This window comes from Felis catus, chromosome C1 (assembly GCF_018350175.1).
Source record: "Felis catus isolate Fca126 chromosome C1, F.catus_Fca126_mat1.0, whole genome shotgun sequence".
Lineage (NCBI taxonomy): Eukaryota > Metazoa > Chordata > Mammalia > Carnivora > Felidae > Felis > Felis catus.
Window position 1 is genome coordinate 23,725,419 of NC_058375.1, and position 23,767 is coordinate 23,749,185.

The window sequence follows — 23,767 nt, forward strand, 5'->3', positions numbered from 1 at the left end:
ATGATTATGATTATGACTATGATTTCAACCTTTGCCCCAAACTCCCATGCACCTTGAGGGGGGAGGACAGCCTTGGTAGGGGGCTGGGTAGGGGGAGAGCGGGTGGAGGGTGCTTGGTGAACACCACTTCCCACATCCTCCTCCAGTCCCAAGCCCTCATTATCCCACATGCATATTCATGAGAGATAGCCTCAGCCCCACTCTGTTAAATGGGTCAGAAGCAGGAAGTGGAGGCCAGTGGGGAGAGCGAGGCCCAGCAGATAGGAGGATCAAAGGGAGTGCATCTGAGTCCTTATGGACGGGAGAATGGTAAGAAAGGATGGGACAAGAATGGACCGGGGAATGCTGGGGGTCACTGGGAGCTTGATCAGGGGATTATTCTTATATTGAGATTTGAAAACCGAGGCCCGGTGAGATCAGATTGGAGAAAGCTTGGGGTGAGTGGCAAAGAAGGTAGAGATTGTTTCCTTTGGCATCTGGAGAGCTGAGCACCTGCCTGGGTTGGGTGAGAGGCACAGAGGGATGGACCAAAGAACTCTTGCATATTTCTCTCAATGGGCACAGTTGACATAGTTTGATGTGGTTGGAAAAGCTGTAATGATCCTGAGTCCCCCACCTCCAGTGAGGCTCAGAGAAGCTGCTGACCGTGATCTTGCCTCCGGAGGCGTGAGAAACAGAGTGACTCCGGTCCACGCAGGAGGTTCAAGACTGGGAGAGGGCTGGGCGGGCTGCGCAAGATGCAAGAAACGAAGCCTCTTTATCTACCTCCTCATCTCACCTCTCAATAACCCCCTGAGATAGCTCAAGCAAAAATCATGGTCTCCATTTTACAGATGAGAAGCATGAGGCTGAAGGAGGAGGGGTCGCCAGGAGAAAGCAGCCCAGTGAGTTATCCACAGCGCGGGCGGCCCCTCCATGCAGGGTGCCATGGGGGCCGTGGGGGCCGCGCGCCTCGGTCTTGGGGATCTCGGGGAGGGTGGCACCGGGACAATGGCCGTGCATCACTCTGCTCTGGAAAATGGCAACCTAAAACCAGACGCGGTTGGGTCTTTGTATTTGGGGTCCTGTTAATCCCTCCCTCCTTTCAGACGACTGCTTCTTGCTTCGAGTGCTTTCTCCATGTCCACAACCGCTCAGTGAAGTTAAGCAGCATGAGCACCCCCATTTCAGGGGAGGTGATGGAGGTGAAGTGACACCCCCACCCCCACCCCCAGCTATTGCTTATCTTGGTTTTGGACGCCTCCTCCTGGATCAGGCTGTGGGAGACAGGGAGAGGCTCAGGAAGGAAGCCTTAGGCCCTTGGGGCACACGTGTCAGAAGAAGCTGACCCAGGGGTGGACAACTGTGAGAAGGGCTCACTTTAAACTGCTTGGTAGCATTCCAGACACAGAGGATGGCTGGAGAGAAGAGGGCTGGGAATGGGCTCTTTGGGGATCAGACCAGTCACAACCAAGCTGAGGAAACTAGGCTCACAGTAGAATTCAGACATGCGTTCATTCAGCAAGCACCAACCACCTACTGCGTGCCAGGCCTGGTGCTGGCATAGACGCGACTTGGACAAAGTCTCTTGAGGGTCTCAGACTAGGCCAGCACTGCGCCTATTTATTACTGGAGAGAAAGAGAGGGTATCGTCACCTCTGCTTTCCAAGAGAGGCAGTGAGATGTCAGGGGCAGACCTTGGGTTCTGAGGTCAAGGCCAGGCCTGGTGGTCTTCCGGCCCCGCCCTTCTGACCTGTGTGGCCTTGAGTAACGATAACGAGAACACGCCATAGTCACGGCCACTGTTCGTTCTGTGCTCAGCTGCCATATAGCACATCGGTTTACCTCCCTGAGCCTCAGTTTCCTCATCTGCAAATTGGATGGGGTGGGCAATTAGTCTACTTCTCAGCGTTATTGTGGGGCTTGAATGGGACCGTGTGGGTGACAGAATTTGGTACATGCTCGAGCTTCGTGGTAACTTTAGTTATTTGTGAGGCCATAACAGGGGCCTGCTTGGTAGAAACACATAGAAGCTGGCGGATATTCGTTCCTAATTGGGACGGGTAGTGGTTTGGAGGTGTTGGTGGTTCTCTTTACTGAGAAGATAGGTATGGGACGTGAGCAAGGCTTCCAAGGGGTTGGGGGGCAAGGAGAAAAAGTCTTCCAAGAAAGGGGGGCAAGGAGAAAAAAAGACTTTCTGGGAGTGGGGAAGACTTTCCGGTGGCGGCGGGGGAGGCAGTCATGTGGACAAAAGTGTGGAGGAGGGAAACTGTTGGGTGTGATTGTGGAACAGTCCTGGTCACAATTAATAGCCTGACACCCTATGAATCACCCAAGGAGGCAGTCAGGCCAGATCTTTGGCCCCAGGGCCAGCTGTGAGGCACCTAGACCTCCTGCCCTAACATTATCTGTATAGGGTTGGGTGAGGAGAGGGCTGGAGGGTAAACTGAGAGTAATTACAGAGCTCCCCTTCTGGGTCTCTCCCACCTACCCTGCAGTGTGGTCGGCTGGAAATGTGATCCACCCACCCCTTCTGACCTCCTTAGCTGGGGGCCAGAGTTTGGGCATCTCTAGGCGGCAATAAGCCGGCCAGCAGGAATGGCTCAGGGGAGCGGGTGGCCCAAGACAGGAGTCAACAGGTGGATGGAGGGAAGGATGGCTGAAAGAGTGTGGGGCCGGGGTCTTAGGAGCAACAGGGATGATGAAGAGCTCACATTTGTCAGGTATCTATTATGTGTCGTAACAGCCCCATGAGGTGGGCATCCTCACTTTACAGATGGGGAAACTGAGGCTCAGAGAGGTGAAGCGACTTGCCCAACTTTCTTTATCTAATCATGCGCCATTCAACACCTATGTTTTGGGTAGAGGCTCTACACCGAGGGGTTTGGGGTGACCACAACTTGGCCTCAGCGCCTTGGGAGGGGGGGCAGTGTTGTAAGGTCGCACCGTGGCCTGGTTCGGACTCGAACCCGGGTCTCGGTATTTCCAAACCCTCGCTTTGGACCAGGACTTGCACCCGGGGCAGAGTCGGGTCGGCGGCACGGCTCGCACGGCCGCGGGGAATCCTGGCCTCCCCCCCCCCCCCCCCCCCCCCCCCCCGCTCACTTTCCCTACCCGTCTCGCCCGGGCGCACCTGCCCCAGGTGAGTTTCGGGAGGCTCCGAGCGCCGCCGGAAAGCGACGAGCGGCTTCGGCAGGTGGGGCTGGGCGGGGCGGGGGCGGGGCCCGGCCGGGGCGGGGCGGGGGCGGGGCCAGGACGGGCGTCCGGAGCCCCAGCGAACCCGCCGCCGGCGCCCCGCGCCCCGCGCCCCGAGCCGCCGCCATGGGGGCCTGCCTGGGCGCCTGCTCCCTGCTCAGCTGCGTGAGTCCCGAGCCCCGAGCCCGCCCGCGCGCCGCCGGCTCCTTCTTTGGCCCCGCACTTTTGTCCCGTCGTCTTCCTCCAAATAGTTTCTTCTTTTTCCTTCCTCCAAACTTGTCTTTCGGGGCCCGCACCCCGCCACCTCGCCCCTCGGGTCCCCGTGTCCCTCGGTCCCCCCACCCCCATCCCGGACCCGCGGGCGCCGGGGACAGCTGGTGTCCGGGGCTCGGGTTACCGCCGGGGGGGAGGGGTCGGGGCGCGCCGGGGTTGCGGGGGGAGGGGAGGGCCTTGGGCGGGCGCCCCTCCCGGGGACTGGGGACACTGAGGCCCAGAGCCCGGGGTGGGGGTGCGCGCCGCGGCCCCCGCTGGCCCAACTTCCTCGCGGGGCGCCCCTCGTCCCCCTCTCGGACATTATGATTCTTTGTGTGGCCCGCCTGGTCCCTGCCCCTCTCTGCGGTGTGTCTTTCTCTGTCCCTCCGGCAGTCCGTCCGTCAGCCTGTCGCCCTGCCCGCCTGCCTCAGTTTGTCCATGTGTATTTGTCTGACATCTGTTCCTGTCCGTTCGTTTATCCGACTGTCTTTGTCCGCCCGTGGCTGCTCCATCGGTTATTGTCTCACGGGTGTCTGTCCGTCTGTCCTACCGTCCAGTTCTGTCTCTCTGCGTCCGTCTCTGCCTCATTCAGCCTGGTTCACGCTAAGTGCCGGGCAGTTCCCCAAGGAACCCCAGCCCCACTCTGGGCCCCATAGCCTGAAATGCGGGTGGGGAGGAAGCCCCCATCCGCCTTTCTAAGCCACCCCTGAGTGAGGTCGTTTTGGTTTGTCACCGCCACCGGGCCCAACTCTGGGTTGGAAAACCCAGGAATTGAGAGCCTGGGGGGAGTACCTGGGCGCCTGGGCCCAGGGACCTGGGGTGGGGGGCAGCCAGCCTCTGCTTTGGGGCCCGCAGCCAGCAAAGGGGAGGAGCTTCAGCCAGACCCCGGCTGGGAGGCCCCTTCTCCTTTCCCTCTTCCCAGCCCCCTCTCCTTTCCCTCTTCCCCTCATTAAACCCGAGGTTCATTCAGGCAGCTCCCTCCCCCTCTGCCCTACACAAAGAGGAACAGAGAGGAAGAGGGGGGTCTGGTGGCTGCTGAATCTCAGGACTTGCTTTCCTTTGTCCCTGATTTGTGTGTGCGTCAGGATGGGATGTAAGGGTGGCAACTTAGGGATCTAGCGATTTACTTCACAACCATTTTCTGAGAGCGATATCTGCACAGAAAAGCTGTAGAGTGGGTCTCTGGACAGTCCCTGTCCTCTCTGGGCCTCCATTTACCCACCTGTGAAGTCTGTGTGGGCGCACGTGTGCAGAATCAAGAGCTGGTCCCCGAGATCCCTTTCTGCCCAGTGAATTCTAGGTTTGGGCTGGCTCTCCTGGCCAAGAGGGGTTTGCTTCCTGGTGGGGGAGGGAGAGCTTCCTCCAAGTTGACCAGATTTCCATTTGGCTGCGCTAGCTTGGGAGTGGCACCCGTTGAGGGGCGACCTGCCAGTCCCCTGTGCCTGGTCTCTCCGCCTCCTCCATAATGCCATTTGAGGAAGATTGAAAAGTGCCCCACCCAGTTCCTGGCCAATAGTGAGCGGAGCTATTGTTATTATCATCTTGGAAAGGTGGGTGGAGAATTCCCTCCGGGGCCTAAGCTGGTCACTGAGTCACGGAATCCGACAAGGCTGAGACCAGAAGCCACATGACAGGTTTGCTCGAACCCTCAATACGCAGATGAAGAGAACTGCGGCTCAGAGAGGTTAGCTGACTTTCCAAAGGTTGCACAGTGAACGGATAGGGAACCGCACAGTCAAGATTAAAATCTGATTTCCTGGTCCAGGCGCTGTCCAGTGGTGGCACAGGCCAGCACTGCAGTGAGCACTATATATGTATCCCGTCATTCAGTCCTCACAGTGACCCCAGTGAGGTAGTTAATCATTCTCACAAATGATGAAACTGGATCAGAGAGGGAAGGTGATTTCTCCACAGCCACACAGTATTAAGTGGTGCAGTTGGGTGTGATTGGACACTGATAACAACCTGTTTCAATGGAGATTTGCCCCATAGGAGCAAAGTTCTAATAGGGGGCTCCTGGGCATCTTTGGAACATTCTGGAGTCTGAGGATCCTTGGAGAAGACTTCTAGCCTTGACATATTTGCATCCGCCCATCATGCCCTTCGGTCAGCATTTGTATTGGGCCGAGCATGAGTCCTGGCTCAGAGAAGATAAGATGGTCCCACAACGGGCTTCTCTCTTTTTCCCTTTGCCCCTCTCCCCTGCTCGTCCTCTCTCTCACTCTCTCTCTAAAATACATAAAATAAAGTAAAGATGGGCGCACAACAGGATGGGAGTCACAGGGCAAGCCAGCACACGGCCGAATGTTTCCGGAGGGCCTCCTTGAATATCTGCCTGCCGTAGAATCTAATTCTCTGCCCTGTACGTGTGAGGGAGCAGGAAAGGGTCAGACTATGGGACTCAGATCCTAGTGAGGGCAGTGACTTTGGCCCCTCCATCTCCCCTGCTTGTGTGACCGTGGGCAGTCACTGGTCCCCTCTCCCTGGGGCTGAGAGATTAGGAAGTGGGGAGAACGGTGGGGCCTCTCTCAGTTGGGACGATTAAATGGAACTGAGATGAACACGCCAGTATATTTAGCAGGAGGCTGGCCTGCAGTGGCTACTCGAAGCACCCCAGGGTGGTAAAATGCTCAAGACCACATTCGAGGAAGTGGTCAAGCCCGTGACATCCCGGCTGTCTGATTGTAGAGCCTGGGCTCTGTCTGAGCCACTTCACTGTCCTGCCCACAGGAGCCCATTTTATGGCAGAGGAAACTGAGTTCCACGGTGGGGAAAAGGCTATTACTCTTAGTGCTGCAGGGGGAAGTGAGCGTGCACTGAGTGTTTTGGGGCTGATCTCTTCTCTCTTGTATTTCGTCTAGTCCTAGGTTGACTCAGCCAGTAATGGGGCTGTTCATGAAGTCTACAAGGTGCATCCCATCCTTGCTGGGACCAGTTTTTTGTATCATTGTGGCAAAATATCCATAACATAAAATTTACCATTTTAGGGGTGCCCGGCTGGCTCAGTCTGTAGACCATGCAAGTCTTTTTTTTTTTTTTTAATTTATTTATTGTTTAATTTACATCCAAGTTAGTTAGCATATGGAGCAACAATGATCTCAGGAACAGATTCCTTAATGCCCCTTCCCCATTTAGTCCATCCCTCCTCCCACCACCCCTCTAGCCACCCTCTGTTTGTTCTCTATATTTAAGAGTCTTTTATGTTTTGTCCCCCTCCCTATTTTTATATTATTTTTGCTTCCCTTCCCTTATGTTCATCTGTTTTGTCTCTTAAAGTCCTCATATGAGTGAAGAACATGCAACTCTTGATCTCGGGGTTGTGAGTTTGAGCCCCAGGTTGGGTGTAGAGATTACTTAAGAATAAAATCTTAACGGGGCGCCTGTGCGTGGCTCAGTTAAGCGTCTGACTCCAGCTCAGGTCATGATCGCACAGTCATGTGAGTTCGAGCCCCGCGTCAGGTTCTGTGCTGACAGCTCAGAGCCTGGAGCCTGCTTGGGATTCTGTGTCTCCCTCTCTCTCTCTGCCCCTACCCCACTCGTGCTCTTTCGCTCTCAGAAATAAATAAACATTAAAAAATTTTTTTTTTCTTAAAAAGATTGCATTTTAACCTTTTATTTTTTGGTTTTCAAGGAGCTTGTAATTTATCTTAGGAAACATGGTATATATATTTAAAATGGAGATCTGTTTTTATGATATCGAAATGATACCTTCCCAGATGAACGAGAGGGGGAAATATCGTGGGTTAAAGCACACAACAAAAACTCTGGGATCTGTCTTCCTTCCCTTTTGGAATCTGTTCCACCAGCGCTCTCGCCCTGTTCCCAGAGGAACCGCCCACCACCCCCTCCGTCTGTCTTCCGTCTGTGCCCAAAGTGACATTTCTGTAATGCAGATCTGATGCTCTGCTTCCTCCGCACCAGTCTTGCTCATGGCTTTCAGGATAAAGTGCAGACTCCCTGGCACTGCCCGCAGGGGCCTTGGCCGTCACTTCCGTCACCCCTGTAGCCTTTCTTGCCAGCTGCCCCGAAGCAACAGTGTTTCTCACAGCTTAGCAGGTGCCAATCCCCTTTTAGGAACACCTTTCCCTTCCCCACCTAGCTAAGTGCTCACTCTTCTTTGAAAACTGCCCCCTCCTTTTTCTTTCTTGTGGTGAAATCCACATCACATGAAACTGACCAGTGTAGCCATTTTTAAGTGTGGGGGTTCAGTTCACATTGTTGTGCTGCCAGCCCTCCATCTCCAGAACTTTTTAATCTTCCCAAATTGAAAACTCCCTGCCCATTCAGTAATAATCCCCACCTCCCTCTCCCCAGCCTCTGGTAACCCCCCAGTCTGCTCTCTGTCTTTCTGCTTTGTGTCACTCACTGTAATGTCCTCAAGGTTCTTCTGTGTCGTAGCATGTGTAGCGCTTCCTTCCCTTTTAAGGCTCGGTAATATTCCACTGTATGGATAGACCGCGTTTCGTGGTCCATGGATATTTGGTTGACTTTCACCTTTTGACTGTTGTGAATAACGCTATTATAAACTTGAGTGTGCAGATACCTGTTTGAGTCCTTGCTTTTGACTAATACGCAGAAGTGGAGGGCCAGTTGGTTTTAAACAATACAGCTTTATTTTTTTTTAATGTTTGTTTTTGAGAGACAGAGCACAAAAGTAGGGGAGGGGCAGAGAGGGAGAGACACACACACACACACACACACACACACACACAGAATCCGAAGTAGACTCCAGGCTCCCAGCTGTCAGCAGAGCCTGACATGGGGCTCAAACCCACAAACCATGAGACGATGACTTGAGCTCCTCAAGTAGTGAGGTGAGCTCCTCGTTGTTGGCAGTGTGGGAACGGCAGGGGCTACCTTCCGGGTGATTCTTCATTAGAAAGGCTGGACCAGTTGAATGCCAAGGAGCCCTGCAGCCTGAAAATGCTGAGACGCGGGGCTACCTGATTCCCCTTCCCGAGGACCCGGCTGCTGCTAGGACACAGCCAGTGTTCTGGTGCCTCTCTGTTGCTGCGGTTCCCCTGAGTGCATTTGGGGGAGGGGGTTTGTAATCGTAGCACAGGAGCAGCTCCGTGGCTGCCTTGGCTTCTCACATTGCATCATACATGTTAGTCCGTGTTGCTCTGCAGCCCGGTGACTTTTTTCTTTCCTGCCCCTGTTACGGTCCTTGGAGTAAATGGACCACCCCTGGCCCCTGGTGCAGGACATTTAGGTTATTTGCAGTCTTTTGAGATTCTCATAGGCCCGTAAAACCTAAAGCTTCGTGTCCATTTTATTTTTGTCTTAATTTAAAACTTTTTTTAACGTTTGTTTACTTTTGAGAGCCGGGGAGGGGCAGAGAGAGAGGCAGACACAGAATCCCATGCAGGCTTCAGGCTCTGAGCTGTCAGCACAGAGCCCAACTCTGGGCTTGAACTCAAGGACCGCAAGATCATGACCTGAGCTGAAGTCGGATGCTTAACCAGGCGCCCCTTGTCTTCATTTAAAAGTTTTCTTCTTGGGGCGCCTGGGTGGCGCAGTCGGTTGAGCGTCCGACTTCAGCCAGGTCACGATCTCGCGGTCCGTGAGTTCGAGCCCCGCGTCAGGCTCTGGGCTGATGGCTCAGAGCCTGGAGCCTGTTTCTGATTCTGTGTCTCCCTCTCTCTCTGCCCCTCCCCCGTTCATGCTTTGTCTCTCTCTGTCCCAAAAATAAATAAACGTTGAAAAAAAAATTAAAAAAAAAAAGTTTTCTTCTTTAGTAATAAAATCAACTTTTTTTTGAGGTATAATTTATATTGAATTCTGTTTAGCTACACGTACCCACTTAAGTATCATCTACACATCTGCTGCATTCAGCAGAGAATCCCTCTTAGGGGAGGACCACGATGTCTTGATGGGCATTTAGTTCTTTTCAGTTTTCCCCTAGTCCTTTCCTCGTGTGAACAGTGCCGCGATGGTCTTGCATGTGCGCGTGTGTATGCGTGTATGCACGTGTCAGCCCTCGCTCGCGTGAGCTGGTAGTTCTGTAAGAAGAGGTTCTTGTAGCAACGATGCTGGAGGTGGAGTGACCCGGTCAGAATGTAGGAACGATTGCAAGGTGCCCAAGAACCCACCGGAAAGCCGCTGGTGGTGGCGGCTGGTGTGTGTCTTTCTCTCCCCGGTCTGGTCTGTCTGGCTGCCGGCCCTGGGAAAATTCCGAGGTTTTGAGTGTCAGCAACACCTGGATTTTGATCTCCAAGAATTAGAGTGAATCGAAAGGCCAAGCCCCCTCCCCCTTCCCCGATTGCAGTGGGGAAGCTTTTCTTAGGTCTCAAACGGAGATGGTAACAAGCCAGAGCCAGGCTCTGACTCGGGCACCTCAACTTCTGGCTCCCGAGATCAGTGCTTGTGGGCCTCCGTTGGCTTTTTCTGGCATTGGAGGGACTGTTTTGACATTAAATGAGACTGCCATTGATGAGCTAGTGAGCCCTTGGTACAGACGGACATGAGCTCAAACCCCAGGTCTTCAGCTTACTTGCTATGTATGATGACCTTGGTCGTGTCGCCTGTCTGAGTCATCTTCCCCATTTGTACGTGGGAGGTTACGACACACTTACTCCATAGTGTCAGCGACACTTAATGTAGGTAAAGGTGCTTGCTTACCAGGGTGCCTGGGACCGGATAACTCATAAAGGATAGCTGTCACTATCACTCCTTGGCTCTCAGCACCGCTGTCCACTTGCCGGGTGACTCTGGCACATTCTTAACCTCTCTGATCTCAGTTTCCTCATCTGTAAAATGGGACTCATAGCCAGCCTGTCTGATAGCCAGAATGTTCTTTATGTCTGTAAAACACTTTTCTGGCATTTGCTTGTCCCCTCACCCCCCAGAAGGTGGCCGGGGGTAGGAGGCAGGGCTTGCGGTGAGTGCCGCAACGTGTAACCGCGAGTTGCTGTTCAAGTTATGATTTGGACCATGAAGAAGAAATGCATTCTGCAAGTATTTCATTTCATTGTACTTGGCTGTGCGGGTGAGAGAGATGGGTAACGGGGCATTTCCAGGGGTGTTTCTATTCTTGGGAAGAAGGGAAGGGGAGACGGGAGGGCAGCTACATTTCAAGCAGAGTGTGCTGCGTGTCTGATGACCAGTCCAGAAAGTAGGGTGCTGGGTCCCTCTCAGCCTGCTCTCCGTAGAGCCAGTCTCGCAGTGTAAGGCTTTTCCTGTCCCCAGCTTTAACCCCTTGATGGATGCCCTCTGCTCTTAGGGTCAACACCACGGTTCTGCACATGGCTGCCGGGCCCCACCAGCCTGGCCAGCCTCGCCACTCCCTGTTCGCCAAAGCTTCCGTCACAACGGCCTCTTCCTCTTCCTCCATCGTCCAGCTCCTGCCTGCCCCAGAGCAGCCTCCGCCTCTGTTCCCTCTGTCTGGAACACTCTTTCTTCCCCTTGGTCGGGAGAGGGCCTCCTCATTCTCCAGCTCAGCTTAAATGTCACTTGTTCAGGGAGGGGACCCGCTACCCCCAGTCTAAAGTGGGCCCCCCTCAGTGACTCTCAGGGCAGCACCTACCAGGACAGGCGTAATGATCGTTGAGTGTGTTCCTGTAGGAGGGCAGAGCCGGTGTCTTTCTTGCTGTTGACTCTTAAATGCCTGGGTGAGGAGCTGGGGCTGTTTGGGGGAAGATAGACGGATGACCAGGTATATCTGGTGGCGGGCCCGGTTCCCAGGAGGGTCAGCCTTCTTTTGGGGCACCAGCTGTGAATACTGTGGCATCAGCAGCCCCCAGAGTGATTTTAGCCAGTCCCAGGGAGGCCAGGGGCTGACTGGCGCCAGTTTGGGCAGAGGAGCCGGGAGAGGGGAAGGGTTAGACCGCCCCGGAGCAGGAAATCACAGCCACTCACAATTCTACATTCCATTCATTCAGCAGGCGTTTCTCTGAATGTTTCTTGAGGTCTTAACATATGTCTGGGGCTATGCCAGACACTTTGCCTTTGTTCACTAGGTAGTCACTGAGCTCCTGCTGTGAGCCAGGCGCTATCCCCCGCTTTCTGGGACGACCACAACCCCTGCCCTGGTGGAGCTGACGTGCTAGAAACAGGGCGGGGGGGGGGGGGGGACACACATGAATAAAATAGAAGGCTAGTCAGATGATAGTAAGTCCTATGGAGAGAAACTAAGCAGGGAGCGGAGAAAGGAAGCCTGAGCGGGTTACAATTTAAAATTCCTGGGGCATGTGGTGACTCAGTTAGTTGAGTGTCCGGACTTCAGCTCAGGTCATGATCTCACAGTTCGTGAGTCCAAGCCCCGCATCGGATTTACTGCTGTCAGCTCAGAGCCCACTTCAGATCCTCTGTCTCCCCCGCCCCGTCCCCTCCCTGCTCACTCCCTCTCAAAAATGAATAAAACATTAATAAAATGAAATAAAATTCCTGTGACAAGTAGGTACCGTTATGATTCCCACCTTATAGAAGGGGAAACTGAGGTTCAGAGAGGTTGAGTGAGTTAAATACGGTCACACAGCTTATCAGGGCCAGAGCTGGTCTTCTAGATGGATCTATCTATCTATCTATCTATTTATCTATCTATCTTTTACCACTCTGCTTCCCCCTGCATCAGAAACAGTGTGACCCAACCTTTTCGAGGCTTGCTTTCCTCTGGGGCTTGTAAGTTAAATAGGATAATATCTGGGGAGGAGGTGCGCCCCTGTCTGGCAAGAGGAGAGCAGGCTCCGCCAGGATTCGGGGACAGGGAAGGGGGGGTGGTCATGGGTGCTCCTGCTCGGATGGGGAAGTGGGGGGGGGAGTAAGGGTGCCGTCCTGCCCTCCCCTGCAGGCGTCCTGCCTCTGCGGCTCTGCCCCCTGCATCCTGTGCAGCTGCTGTCCCTCCAGTCCTAACTCCACCGTGACCCGCCTCATCTTCACGGCCTTCCTCTTCCTGGGGGTGCTGGTGTCCATCATCATGCTGAGCCCTGGTGTGGAGAGTCAGCTCTACAAGGTGAGCGGCCCTGAGGGCAGGCAGGGGAGCGAGGTGGCCTGGAGGACTGGCCTGCAGCGAAGGCCCCGCTGCTGCAGGCTGGGGGTGCCCAGCCCTCTGAGGACGCTGGGCAGGAGTGACCCGGGTTGGTGACAGGGGCGTTTCTTCACGTGGGGAGGAGAGTTTGAACCTCACGTGGGAGTTCTGGTTTCTCATAAGTCTCCCTTGGAGAATCTTACTAATCATCGTTGTCCCCTGGACACTGGCCCCGGGCCATGCTGTCCCCTCCTTCGTGCTCAAGCCCCGTTTGGGGTCCTCTCTTCCCTTCCTGTCCGCGTTTCATAGCCTGGCACAGATCCAGGGCGACATTTAGGCCAGTGGCTCTGACACGCGTGCGCGTGTGTGAAGGTACGAATGCCCTGGGGAGTGTGCTAGAAATGCAGACTCTCAGCCCCCGCCTCAGAGACTCCGAGAGGGGCCCTGGAATCTCACTTTCCCCCAGAATCTCCGGGGGTTCTGATGTGGGTGATGGAGGAGAGCACTAGGGGGAACCCTGCTTTCGACAGAGCCATGAGGTCCTGAGGCTGCAGGTGCGACAGCAGGGAGACACGCAGAGAGTCACGACCTGTGACTGGACCCCGTGTCCCCATCTGTCCCGGGTTGGGGGGGGGACGCTCACTCTCGGGAGTTCAGCCCCAGCGGTGGGCAGGGGTGCAGATGGAGGGGAAGGAGGGGGCTTCCCTCCTGGTAGGCCTTGGCAGAGTCGGCCCGGGGTTCCGGGGGCAGGGGCCTTCACGCTGCTCTCTCTCCCCTCAGCTGCCGTGGGTGTGTGAGGAGGGGGCCGGGACCCCCGTCGTCCTGCAGGGCCACATCGACTGTGGCTCCCTGCTCGGCCACCGCGCCGTCTACCGCATGTGCTTTGCGACGGCAGCCTTTTTCTTCCTCTTCACCCTGCTCATGCTCTGCGTGCGCAGCAGCCGGGACCCCAGGGCTGCCATCCAGAACGGGTGAGGGCGCCCCTGCCCGCAGCTAGGACCCCCTGCCCGACCCCAGCTCCAGGCCCTGCCCCCACTCAGGAGCCACCAAAGCACAGAGATCAGCTCAGTTAGTTGCTCCCACTTCTCAGATGAGTAAGTCAGAGAGGGCAAGAACATGCTAAGGCCACACAGCACTGTAGTGACACGGTGGGGGCAGGAACCTGGGTGATCACTGTCACTCCAGCTTGGTCCTTCCCTCTGTCCCTCAGGGTTTTTCAAGGGCCAGGACAGACTTTCTGTGCCCAGCAGACCAGTAGAAAGTCCCTCTTCACCTGTCCCAGTACCTGCTCTTTGGGGGTGGGAGTTCTGGGGCCCACCCCCCACTTAGCCCCCCTGGCTCTCCTCCCCACCCCCAATAGATTTTGGTTCTTTAAGTTCCTGGTCCTCGTGGGCATCACCGTGGGCGCATTCTACATCCCTGACGGCTCCTTCTCCAACGGTAGGCGGCCTTGGTGGGAGGGATGGGGGCTCCCAGGGGGGAGGTGGGGTCTCCAGAGGGAGGAGCACTGGTGGGGGTTGCTCTTTGCCTCGGCACACGGACCCCAGGCTGCTGGCCGGGTCGCTGCCCCCCCCCCCCGCCACCCAGGGAGACAGCACCCTGGTGCTTGGCCACATGGCCTTTAGACAACGTGGGGGGGCCTGCGGAACGTGCCTCAGCCTGACCCTGCCACCTGCCACGCAGCATCTCTGTGCATGGCTAGGGACATCCCTGAGGGCAGGGATTCTGCTGTTTCTCAGTGTCGCCATCGCAGGGGCGTGGCATGAACGGTTGTCGACTGGATAAATGTGTGTGAGAGGGAGACAACGGGAGCGTGCCTGCTGCGTAAATCCCAGGAAGCCCGGCGCTCAGGCTGCTCCCCTACAGCCTCGCCTCCTCTCCCCTCACCTCTCCCTCCCCTCTCCCCACCCAGTCTGGTTCTACTGTGGTGTCGTGGGCTCCTTCCTCTTCATCCTCATCCAGCTGGTGCTGTTCATCGACTTTGCGCACTCCTGGAACCAGCGGTGGCTGGGCAAGGCCGAGGAACGTGACTCCCGGGCCTGGTATGCAGGTGAGCACCGCCACTCAGCCTCCAGACCCCGGGGACTGGGACTTCCTGAGCGTCAGGGCGTCCCCGCAGCTACAGGAAAGCCTCGAGGGCATCTGGAACAGCCCCCTGCCCCAGGGCAGCAGTTGAACTGTCCAGGGCAGATGGAGGGAAGGGGCAGCTGGCTCTGGGGTCACTTGAAGGGGTGGTCAGAGGAGAGCCGAGCCGGAGAGGCCTTGGCGGGGTCTGAGTTCAGCGGTTCCCACAGGACGGGCCACGCACAGCCAGCCCAGACCCAGCCAAATGACACTCGGTCACTGAAGCCCCCGTGGCAGGATGGGTGCCTGTTCAGCTGTCTTTCTGAGCCGATGAAGGAGAAAGGCTCACTCAGGAGCTGGTCTGGTTTCACGCCTCTCAGGCTGGTCTCTCTGACAGAGAGCAGGGCTTCAGCAGGTCACTATGCATCCAGTTGACTTTTCATTTTTTTTTTTTTAATTTTTTTTTCAACGTTTTTATTTATTTTTGGGACAGAGAGAGACAGAGCATGAACGGGGGAGGGGCAGAGAGAGAGGGAGACACAGAATCGGAAACAGGCTCCAGGCTCTGAGCCATCAGCCCAGAGCCCGACGCGGGGCTCGAACTCACGGACCGCGAGATCGTGACCTGGCTGAAGTCGGACGCCCAACCGACTGCGCCACCCAGGCGCCCCAATTTTTTTTTTTAACGGTTGTCTATTTTTGAGACAAGGCAAGAGACAGAGTGCAAGCGGCCGAGGGGCAGACAGAGGGAGACACAGAATGTGAAGCAGGCTCCAGGCTCTGAACTGTCAGCACAAAGCCCGATGCGGGGCTCGAACTCACAAACCGTGAGATCATGACCTGAGCCAAAGTCGGACGCTTAATTGACTGAGCCACTCAGGTGCCCCTCCAGTTGGCTTTTTAAAAGACTGTTGTGTGTCTGTCATATTTCTTTGCATGGTTAACTTCTTTATGGCAAGGGAGCCGTCTCAGTTCAGGTGTTGGTGAATGACAGACATTCAGGAGACTCCGATGTCATTCCTCCAATGCGGAAGCTGAGGGCTCACACAGGGGACTGCCCGACAGGCCCCCGGAGGGCTCGGGGGTCCCTGTGCCTCCTGACTCTGCTGCTTGCCACCCTTCCTGCCCAGGCCTCTTCTTCTTCACCCTCCTCTTCTACACGCTGTCCATTGCGGCCGTGACGCTATTGTTCATCTACTATACCCACCCCGGCCCCTGCTACGAGGGCAAGGTCTTCATCGGCCTCAACCTCACTCTCTGTGTCTGCGTCTCCATTGTCGCCGTCCTGCCCAAGGTCCAGGTGAGCCCGCCTGTCTTTGCCCATCCTGATGCCAGGCCCCTTGGTGTGTGGGACTTCTGGTGGGAACCTTGGGGTCCTGGGACGGGGCTGTTAGTCACAGAGGCTTGGGCTAAGAGTGTGGACTCCCAAGTCAGCCTCCCTGGGTTGGAGTCCCAGTTTGCACATCTACATGCTGGGTGTCTTTAGGAAAGTGCCTTAACCTCTCTGTGCTTTTCTCTTCTCAAATGTAAAAATGAGGATAATACCTAGTCTTTGGAGTTATTTGCAGGATGGAGATAGAGTTTGTGAACACACAGAACAGGGTCGGGAGTATAAGTATCCATCAGACATTAACTGTTGTTATCATTGTTGTCTTTATGGAAATCGGGAGACCATCAGGGAGGACCACCGAGCAACGATTCCTAGACCCCTCAACAAGGGGTGCTGGGAGCTCCACAGTTTCTACTCCCAGAACATCTAGGGTAATGGGTGGGGCTCCCCAGGTCATCGTGTGCTTTTCAGAAAGCCTCTGAGCCCAGGGGTGCCTCGTGGCTGGGGATCTCGCCCCACCAGGGACTTCACAGCTAGCTTGGGTAGCCTTTGAGGGTCTTTAGCAGAAAGGTGGGGACCCTCCCTTCTGGTCAGAGCCTCTATTTCCAGGTGAGAAAACTGAAGCCCACAGAGGGTGATCCCTCTGTCCCAGCTCACACAGCAATCAGTATTCATTCAACAAATACTTCCGGAACACTTACTGTGTACCAGGCCCTCTTGTGTAGGTGTTGGGGATACAGCTGTGGAGAAGAGGGGGAAGAATAACAATAGCTACCAGTCGATGGCGCCTGTCCTGTCATTTAGTCGTGCACCATCACCGTCCCCACTTTCCACTTTCATACTTTCTTGGAGGAGGAAAGACACTCGCCTGAGGTCACCCAGCGGGTAGGGGGCAGAGCTAGGGGTGGAACAGGCAGACTGGCTCCAGACCCTGTGCTTTTTTTTTAAGTTAGTTTCTTTCTTTCTTTCTTTCTTTCTTTCTTTCTTTCTTTCTTTCTGAGATGGAGAGAACAAGCGGGGGCAGGGCCAGAGAGAGAAGGGGGAGAGAGAATCCCAAGCAGGCTCTGCACTCCCAGTGCGTAGCCTGATGTGGGGCTTGAACCCATGAACACTGAGATCGTGACCTGAGCCAAAATCTAGAGTCGGATGCAGGCATAGCGAGTACAAAGGCCCTGAGTTGGGGAGAGGGTTTGGTGGGTTCTGTGGACAGAGAGGAGGCCACTGTGGCTGCCCTGCGGTGGGAGGTGGGCGGGGAGGAGCTTGAGGGGGCAGGGGGCATGGTCAGGCGGAGAAAAAAGCAGGGGTGAACCCGGAGGGCTTTAATTCAGAGTGAAGCGTTCTCAGCAGGGGAGCGACTGAGATGATTTGTTAAGAGGAAGAACGGAGACTCCATGTTTGGGCAGCCGGGTGGGTGGTGGGTGGCCTGGGTACTGTGTTTTCCCGAAGGGTGTGGGGTGGGATGGCCCTAGGGTGCTGGGGCTTTCTGAGGTCCCCTGGTTGGGGGGGAGTGGGTTAGGTGTGGGTGGGGTGTCCCCCACCTCTGACGGGGTCTTCCTGATGGATTGCCTCTGCCAGGATGCCCAGCCCAACTCGGGTCTGCTGCAGGCCTCCGTCATCACGCTCTACACCACATTTGTCACCTGGTTGGCCCTGTCCAGTGTCCCTGGTGAGTACAGGCCTGGATTCGAGGAAGCCTGGGCTCATTCCTGGGTCAGTAGCGACCTTCTGGGGGGGCTGGGGACCCTCACAGGTGTCAGGGACACCTCAGACCAGCCTGTTCCTCATGCTAGTCCTTCAGGGAGTGGGAGGACCCTCTCTGTTCCAGGATCTATTTCCCTGTCATCTGTCTGCTAAGGATTTGGATGGTCAGTTGTATGTCTGTCTGTCCATTTGGGTTGGCTGTCTGCCCTACCTCAGACCTGGCCTGCATGGGCTGAGGGTGACCGGTCTCCCATCCCTAGACCAGAAATGCAACCCTCACCTGCTGACCCACTTGAGCAACGGGACGATCCTGGCAGGCCCCGAGGGCTACGAGACTCACTGGTGGGATGCACCGAGCATCGTGGGGCTCATCATCTTTATCCTGTGCACCGTCTTCATCAGGTAGAGTGGGGGGTCTGGCTTCTGGGGAGGTGTCACGTTGGCGGGGCCTGATGGCGTAAGCAAGGGGAAGATGTGGGAGCCAAGACACCGGGCCGGGAGGCGCGCTCGACACGTGCATGTCCAGCATTGTGCTAGTGGAGAAACCGAGTCCCTCAGGGGGGCACAGCATGACTGGGCTGCGGAGGCAGGGTTGGACGCCGCCTCCTGGGCCAGGGACGCTTCTTGCACATCTGGGCCAGGGACTTGCCCAGCTCGGTAGGGGCAGGCGCCTGTGGGGGCAGGGGAGAAGCCTGGACTGGGGTCAGCAGGTACAGGCTCTGTCACTCACCTGCTGTGTGGTCTTTCTGAGCTTCAGTTTCCTCTTCATAAAAGGAAGAGGGTAACCTCCAATGCCCAGGGTGGTCGTGACCCCTACAGTGTCACCTGAGAGGGGGCAGCTCATACTTAAGATCACACAACTTAAAGAAATTTTTTTAATGTCTATTTTTATTTTTGAGAGAGAGAGAGAGAGAGAGAGAGAGAGAACAAGAGGGGGAGGGGCAGAGAGAGAGGGAGACACAGAGTCCAAAGCAGGCTCCAGGCTCCAGGCTCCAAGCACAGAGCTCGATGCAGGGCTCAAACCCACGAACCGTGAGATCATGACCTGAGCCGAACTAGGTGCCCAATCGGCTGAGCCACCCAGGCACCCACATAACAACTTTTTTTTTTTAATTTATTTTTTAAATTTTATTTTTTACATTTACATCCAAATGAGTTACCGTATAGTGCAACAATGATTTCAGGAGTAGATTCCTTAGTGCCCCTTACCCATTTAGCCCATCCCCCCTCCCACAACCCCTCCAGTAACCCTCTGTTTGTTCTCCATATTTAAGAGTCTCTTATGTTTTGTCCCCCTCCTTGTTTTTATATTATTTTTGCTTCCCTTCCCGTGTGTTCGTCTGTTCTGTGTCTTAAAGTCCTCATATGAGTGAAGTCATATGATATTCGTCTTTCTCTGACTGACTAATTCTGCTTAGCATAATACCCTCCGGTTCCATCCATGTAGTTGCAAATGGCAAGATTTCGTTCTCTTTGATTGCCAAGAAATACTCCATTGTATATATATATATGTATATATGTATGTGTGTGTGTATATATATGTATATATATGTATATATGTATATATATGTATATATGTATATATACACACACACATATATATGTATATATACACACATATATATATACCACAACTTCTTTATCCATTCATCCATCAATGGACATTTGGGCTCTTTCCATACTTTGGCTATTGTTGATAGGGCTGCTATAAACATGGGGGTGCATGTGTCCCTTCGAAACAGGACACCTGTATCCCGTGGATAAATGCTAGTAGTGCAATTGCTGGGTCCTAGGGAAGTTCTATTTTTAATTTTTTGAGGAATTTCCATCCTGTTTTCCAGAGTGGCTGCACCAGCTTGTATTCTCACCAACAATGCAAAAGAGATCCTCTTTCTCCGCATCCTCGCCAACATCTGTTGTTGCCTGAGTTGTTCATGTTAGCCATTCTGACAGGTGTGAGGTGGTATCTCGTTGTGGTTTTGATTTGTATTTCCCTGATGATGAGTGATGTTGAGCAGTTTTTCATGTGTCGGTTGGCCATCTGGATGTCCTCTCTGGAGAAGTGTCTATTCATGTCTTTTGCCCATTTCGTCACTGGATTATTTTTTTCTTTGAGTGTTGAGTTTGATAAGTTCTTTATAGATTTTGGATACTAACCCTTTATATCCGATATGTCGTTTACAAATATCTTCTGCCATTCCGTTGGTTGCCTTTTAGTTTTGCGGATTGTTTGCTTCGCTGTGCAGCAGCTTTTTATTTTGATGAGGTCCCAGTAGTTCATTTTTGGTTTTGTTTCCCTTGCCTCTGGAGACGTGTTGAGTAAGAAGTTGCTGTGGGCAAGATCGAAGAGGTTTTTGCCTGCTTTCTCCTTGGGCATTTTGATGGCTTCCTGTCTTACATTTAGGTCTTTCCTCCATCTTGAGTTTATTTTTGTGTCTGCTGTAAGAAAGTGGTCCAGGTTCATTCTTCTGCATGTCGCTGTCCAGTTTTCCCAGCCCCACTTGCTGAAGAGACTGTCTTTATTCCATTGGATATTCTTTCCTGCTTTGTCAAAGATTAGTTGGCCGTACGTTTGTGGGTCCATTTCTGGGTTCTCTATTCCGTTCCATTGATCTGAGTGTCTGTTGTTTGTGCCAATTACAACTTTTTTTAAAGGGGCATCTTAGCAAGTGTTTGTCGGTATGGACCCTGGAGCCACACTGCCTGTGTTTGAACCTGTCACTGCCACTCACCAACAGGGTGATCTCTGGCAGGTCACTTAACCTTTCTTTCTGTGCCTTAGTTTGCTGATCTGTAATATAAGGATAAAAATAGTACCTACTTCACTGGATTGTTGAAAGATTATAGATGAGTCAGTATGTATAAGGCACTTAGAAAAGAACTTGGCAGGGAGTGGGAGCCAAGTGTTTGCTTTTATTGCCAATAGCTGTGAACATTTATTTGCACAGCTGGGTGGCGGTGAGTGACTGTTCTGTGAGGGTCGCCAGACGCTAATACTGAGCAGAACTGCTGTTTACGCTCAATCTGGCTGACTCGTTACTGCCTCCTCGAGGCCCCACGTGGCTCCCAGCGCCGCTTCCCATGTCTCCCCTCATGGCCAGGAGGGAGCCTCTGTGCCGCTCCTCTCTTCTCCCCGAGTCGTCCATCCCGGTCAGGGCCCGTTCCCCTAAGAGCAGCACACCTGTCTCGGAACACTTTGAGGCCGTTGCACGTTTTGTTTTGTTTTGACCTTTTTTTTCAAAACCCTTTCTCCAAGCCAAGCCTGGGCAGTTCGCAAACGTCTCTCTTCATCACCTCCTTTGATCCCTTTTTCAACCTGGAAAGGCCCACATCACCTCCGATTTGCAGAAAAGGAAACTGGAGGGTCAGGAGGAGCAGCCGCCTGTCTGAGGCCGTGAGCATGTGGTGGCCGCAGACCTTGAGGACATGGTCCCTGCTGGTGGCGATCCAGGCACCGAGCTGTTGCCCACTGCTTCCGGAACGCATGCCTCCCCGGCCTGCGGTCACTGGGCAGCGGCTCTGAGAGCCCCGGGGCCTGTCTGTTCTTTTTTTATTTTTATCTTTCTTATTATGTTGATATATTTATTTTTTGAAAGAGAGAGAGAGAGAGAGAGAGAGAGAGAACAAGCCGGGGAGGGGCAGAGAGAGAGAGAGAGAGAAGAGAAATCCCAAGTAGGCTGCATGCTGTCAGCACAGAGCCTGGGGTGGGGCTCAAACCCACGAACCATGAGCTCATGACCTGAGCCAAAACCAAGAGTCAGATGCTTAAATGACCGAGCCATCCAGGCACCCCAAGGGCCTGTCTGCTCTTAGCATAGTTCTTTGAACCCAGGAAGCAAAGAAGTGTGAACAGCTATGCCCAGCTACGTCCCTGGGACCTGGGCTCCTGTGTCTTAGATGTCAGCATGGTGTTTTGGTGATCGGGGTCAGCGAAAGCTCAGTCAGTGACTTCTCCACTTGATGGGGTGGGGCTGGGGCCCAGAGCTCCTTCTTGTCACTTTTTTCCTAAATGCAAGTTGGATCCGCAAAATTGCCTTGTGTCTCAAACTATTAAATACTGTTAAAAATACCAAGACCTCATTACAGAGAAGAAATGACAAAAAACCATTACTCTTGTATTTTTAAATTATAAACACGAAGAAAGGGGACATAATTGGTAAAACCGCTCACCCAGTAGAAGGAAAACGAACTTGATAGCAAATGAGCATTCTTAACGATTAACATTATTAGTGAACGGCATACCTGGCATGGCACTGGCGGTACTGGGTGCTCAGTACCTGTTTCCAGACCTGGCGAGTGGACAACCTGAGTAGCAGTGCTGGTTTCCTTAGTTTATACTCCGTGCTGGGCATAGCGCGAGGGGCTTTACCTTATTAATCCTCCTGGCAAGCCTACGAGGGAGGTGCCGTTCTCCCCAATTTTACAGAGGCTCAGAGAGGTCACGTGTCTTGCCTCAGGCCATGGAGGGAGTGGGAGTGGAGTTCAGAGTCAAAGCAGTTAGATAATTTCTGGGCCCAGCGCCTAACCAGCAGGTCACCGGGCCCCGAGGTTCCAGAACCTTTGTGCCCGTTGCTGTGACCGACGCCCGGGCTCACGAGGCCGCCCGGAACTGCCCACCTGCCTCCTTCCTCCCTCCCCCTGCAGTCTGCGCTCCTCGGACCACCGGCAGGTTAACAACCTGATGCAGACAGAGGAGTGCCCGTCCGCGCTGGAGGCCACGCAGCAGCAGCAGGTGGCGACCTGCGGGGGCCGGGCCTTCGACAATGAGCACGATGGCGTCACCTACAGCTACTCTTTCTTCCACTTCTGCCTGGTGCTCGCGTCCCTGCACATAATGATGACGCTCACCAACTGGTACAGGTGCGTGCAGCCTGGCCGCGCACGGATGGAACCCGCCGTGCCAGGATGTGTGGGGCACACGTGTCCTCTCCTCTGGCCCCTCCCTGGGTTCTTCCTGATGCTCAAGGCTTGGGTGATGTCCAGGACCCTCCACAGAGCCTGCCCGTCCGTGCCCCAGCTTCCCTGCTTGGCAGCTGGCACCTTCGCTAAGCCCCTGAGAAGGAGGCGACCGCGGGCTTGTGCAGGGCACATGGGGGTGTACAGATCACGGGTGGTGATTTGCATTCTGAGGTCAGAGTTGGGATTCACGGAGGGAGGGTTAGGATTTAGGGTGTGGGGTTAGAATCAAAGTCACAGGGTCAAGAGTAAGAGTCATGAGGTCAAGGGTTGGGATTGGGCACACACAAAGTCACAGATTTGGCCATTGGGTTAAAATTGGGGCTAGCAGGCCGTAAAGCCAGGATTGAAGTTTCCAGGTCAAGGAGCTACGATTTAAGAGTCAAGGGGCAGATTTAAGGTCAGAGATATCAGAACTTGGTCATAAGACCAGGGGCCAGGGATGGAGTTACAGGATTGAGGGTCAGAGGCCAGGTTGGAGGTCAGGACTGGAGCTCCACGATCCCCAAGTGAGGTTATAACATAGTCTAGGACGGGGTCAGTGTTGAAATTGAGGTCAGGGTCGGGTCGGTGGTATTTGTCGAAAGCTACATCTGGGGTCAAAGACATAGCTAAGGCCAGGTGTCAAACCTATCAAGAGAGGGGGGCTAGGGTTACAGAGTCAGAGCCAGAGTCGAGGTCAGAGGTCGCACCGGGGTCGTAAGGGCAGGGCCAGATCTGCGGTCACGGCACCGGGGGCCCGGCTCACTGGGATCATGGTGTGTCGCAGACCCGGCGAGGCCCGGAAGATGATCAGCACGTGGACGGCCGTGTGGGTGAAGATCTGTGCCAGCTGGGCGGGGTTGCTCCTCTACCTGTGGACCCTGGTGGCCCCCCTCCTCCTGCCGAACCGAGACTTCAGCTGAGGCGGCCCCTGCAGCCTGCCCGCTCGGAGTCTCCGGGCTCAGTGAGTCTGCCACGCTGAGCCCCTACCCCTACCCCCCTCCAGGACTCGCCTCTGAGCTGGGCCCCCTGTTCTTAGTGCCTTCAGGGATGAGATCCGGACCACAGAGCTGCCTCTTCCTTACCTTTGTCCCCTGTCACCTGTACTTCCCCTCTTGGGAAAAAAAAGGGCCCCTTATGCTCAGGCTCCCCAGGAGAGGGTCCTGAAGGAGAGAAGCACTCAGAGCCACTCGGAGAGTGGGAGCACTCCCCACGATGGGGTGCCCAGCACTGAGGCCTGGATATTCCTGACCACGTCCCCCAGGGCACCCCGCCCCCTTCCCGGACTCCGTGCCTTACCGAGTCTCCAAGACTTTATGCAATAAACAAGCCAGTGCACGTGC

The 23,767-nt window shown here is 54.6% G+C and overlaps 1 protein-coding gene across 3 annotated transcripts; it reads left to right on the top strand.

Moving 5' to 3' along the window:
• Positions 1–256: 256 nt before the first annotated feature.
• Positions 257–23,767, top strand: SERINC2 (serine incorporator 2). 3 transcript variants are annotated; one of them, XM_019836557.3, is made up of 11 exons: positions 257–309; positions 834–884; positions 12,215–12,376; positions 13,172–13,362; positions 13,752–13,831; positions 14,304–14,441; positions 15,586–15,755; positions 17,361–17,451; positions 17,747–17,888; positions 22,131–22,346; positions 23,212–23,767. In XM_019836557.3, exons 1-11 carry the CDS (start codon positions 295–297, stop codon positions 23,345–23,347), a joined length of 1,392 nt encoding a protein of 463 aa, XP_019692116.1. In that variant the 5' UTR covers positions 257–294; the 3' UTR covers positions 23,348–23,767. The 3 variants fall into 3 exon arrangements, with proteins under 3 accessions (XP_019692116.1, XP_023114169.1, XP_006934583.2); XM_023258401.2 differs by lacking the exons at positions 257–309; positions 834–884 and adding an exon at positions 3,215–3,339; XM_006934521.4 differs by lacking the exons at positions 257–309; positions 834–884 and adding an exon at positions 10,275–10,379.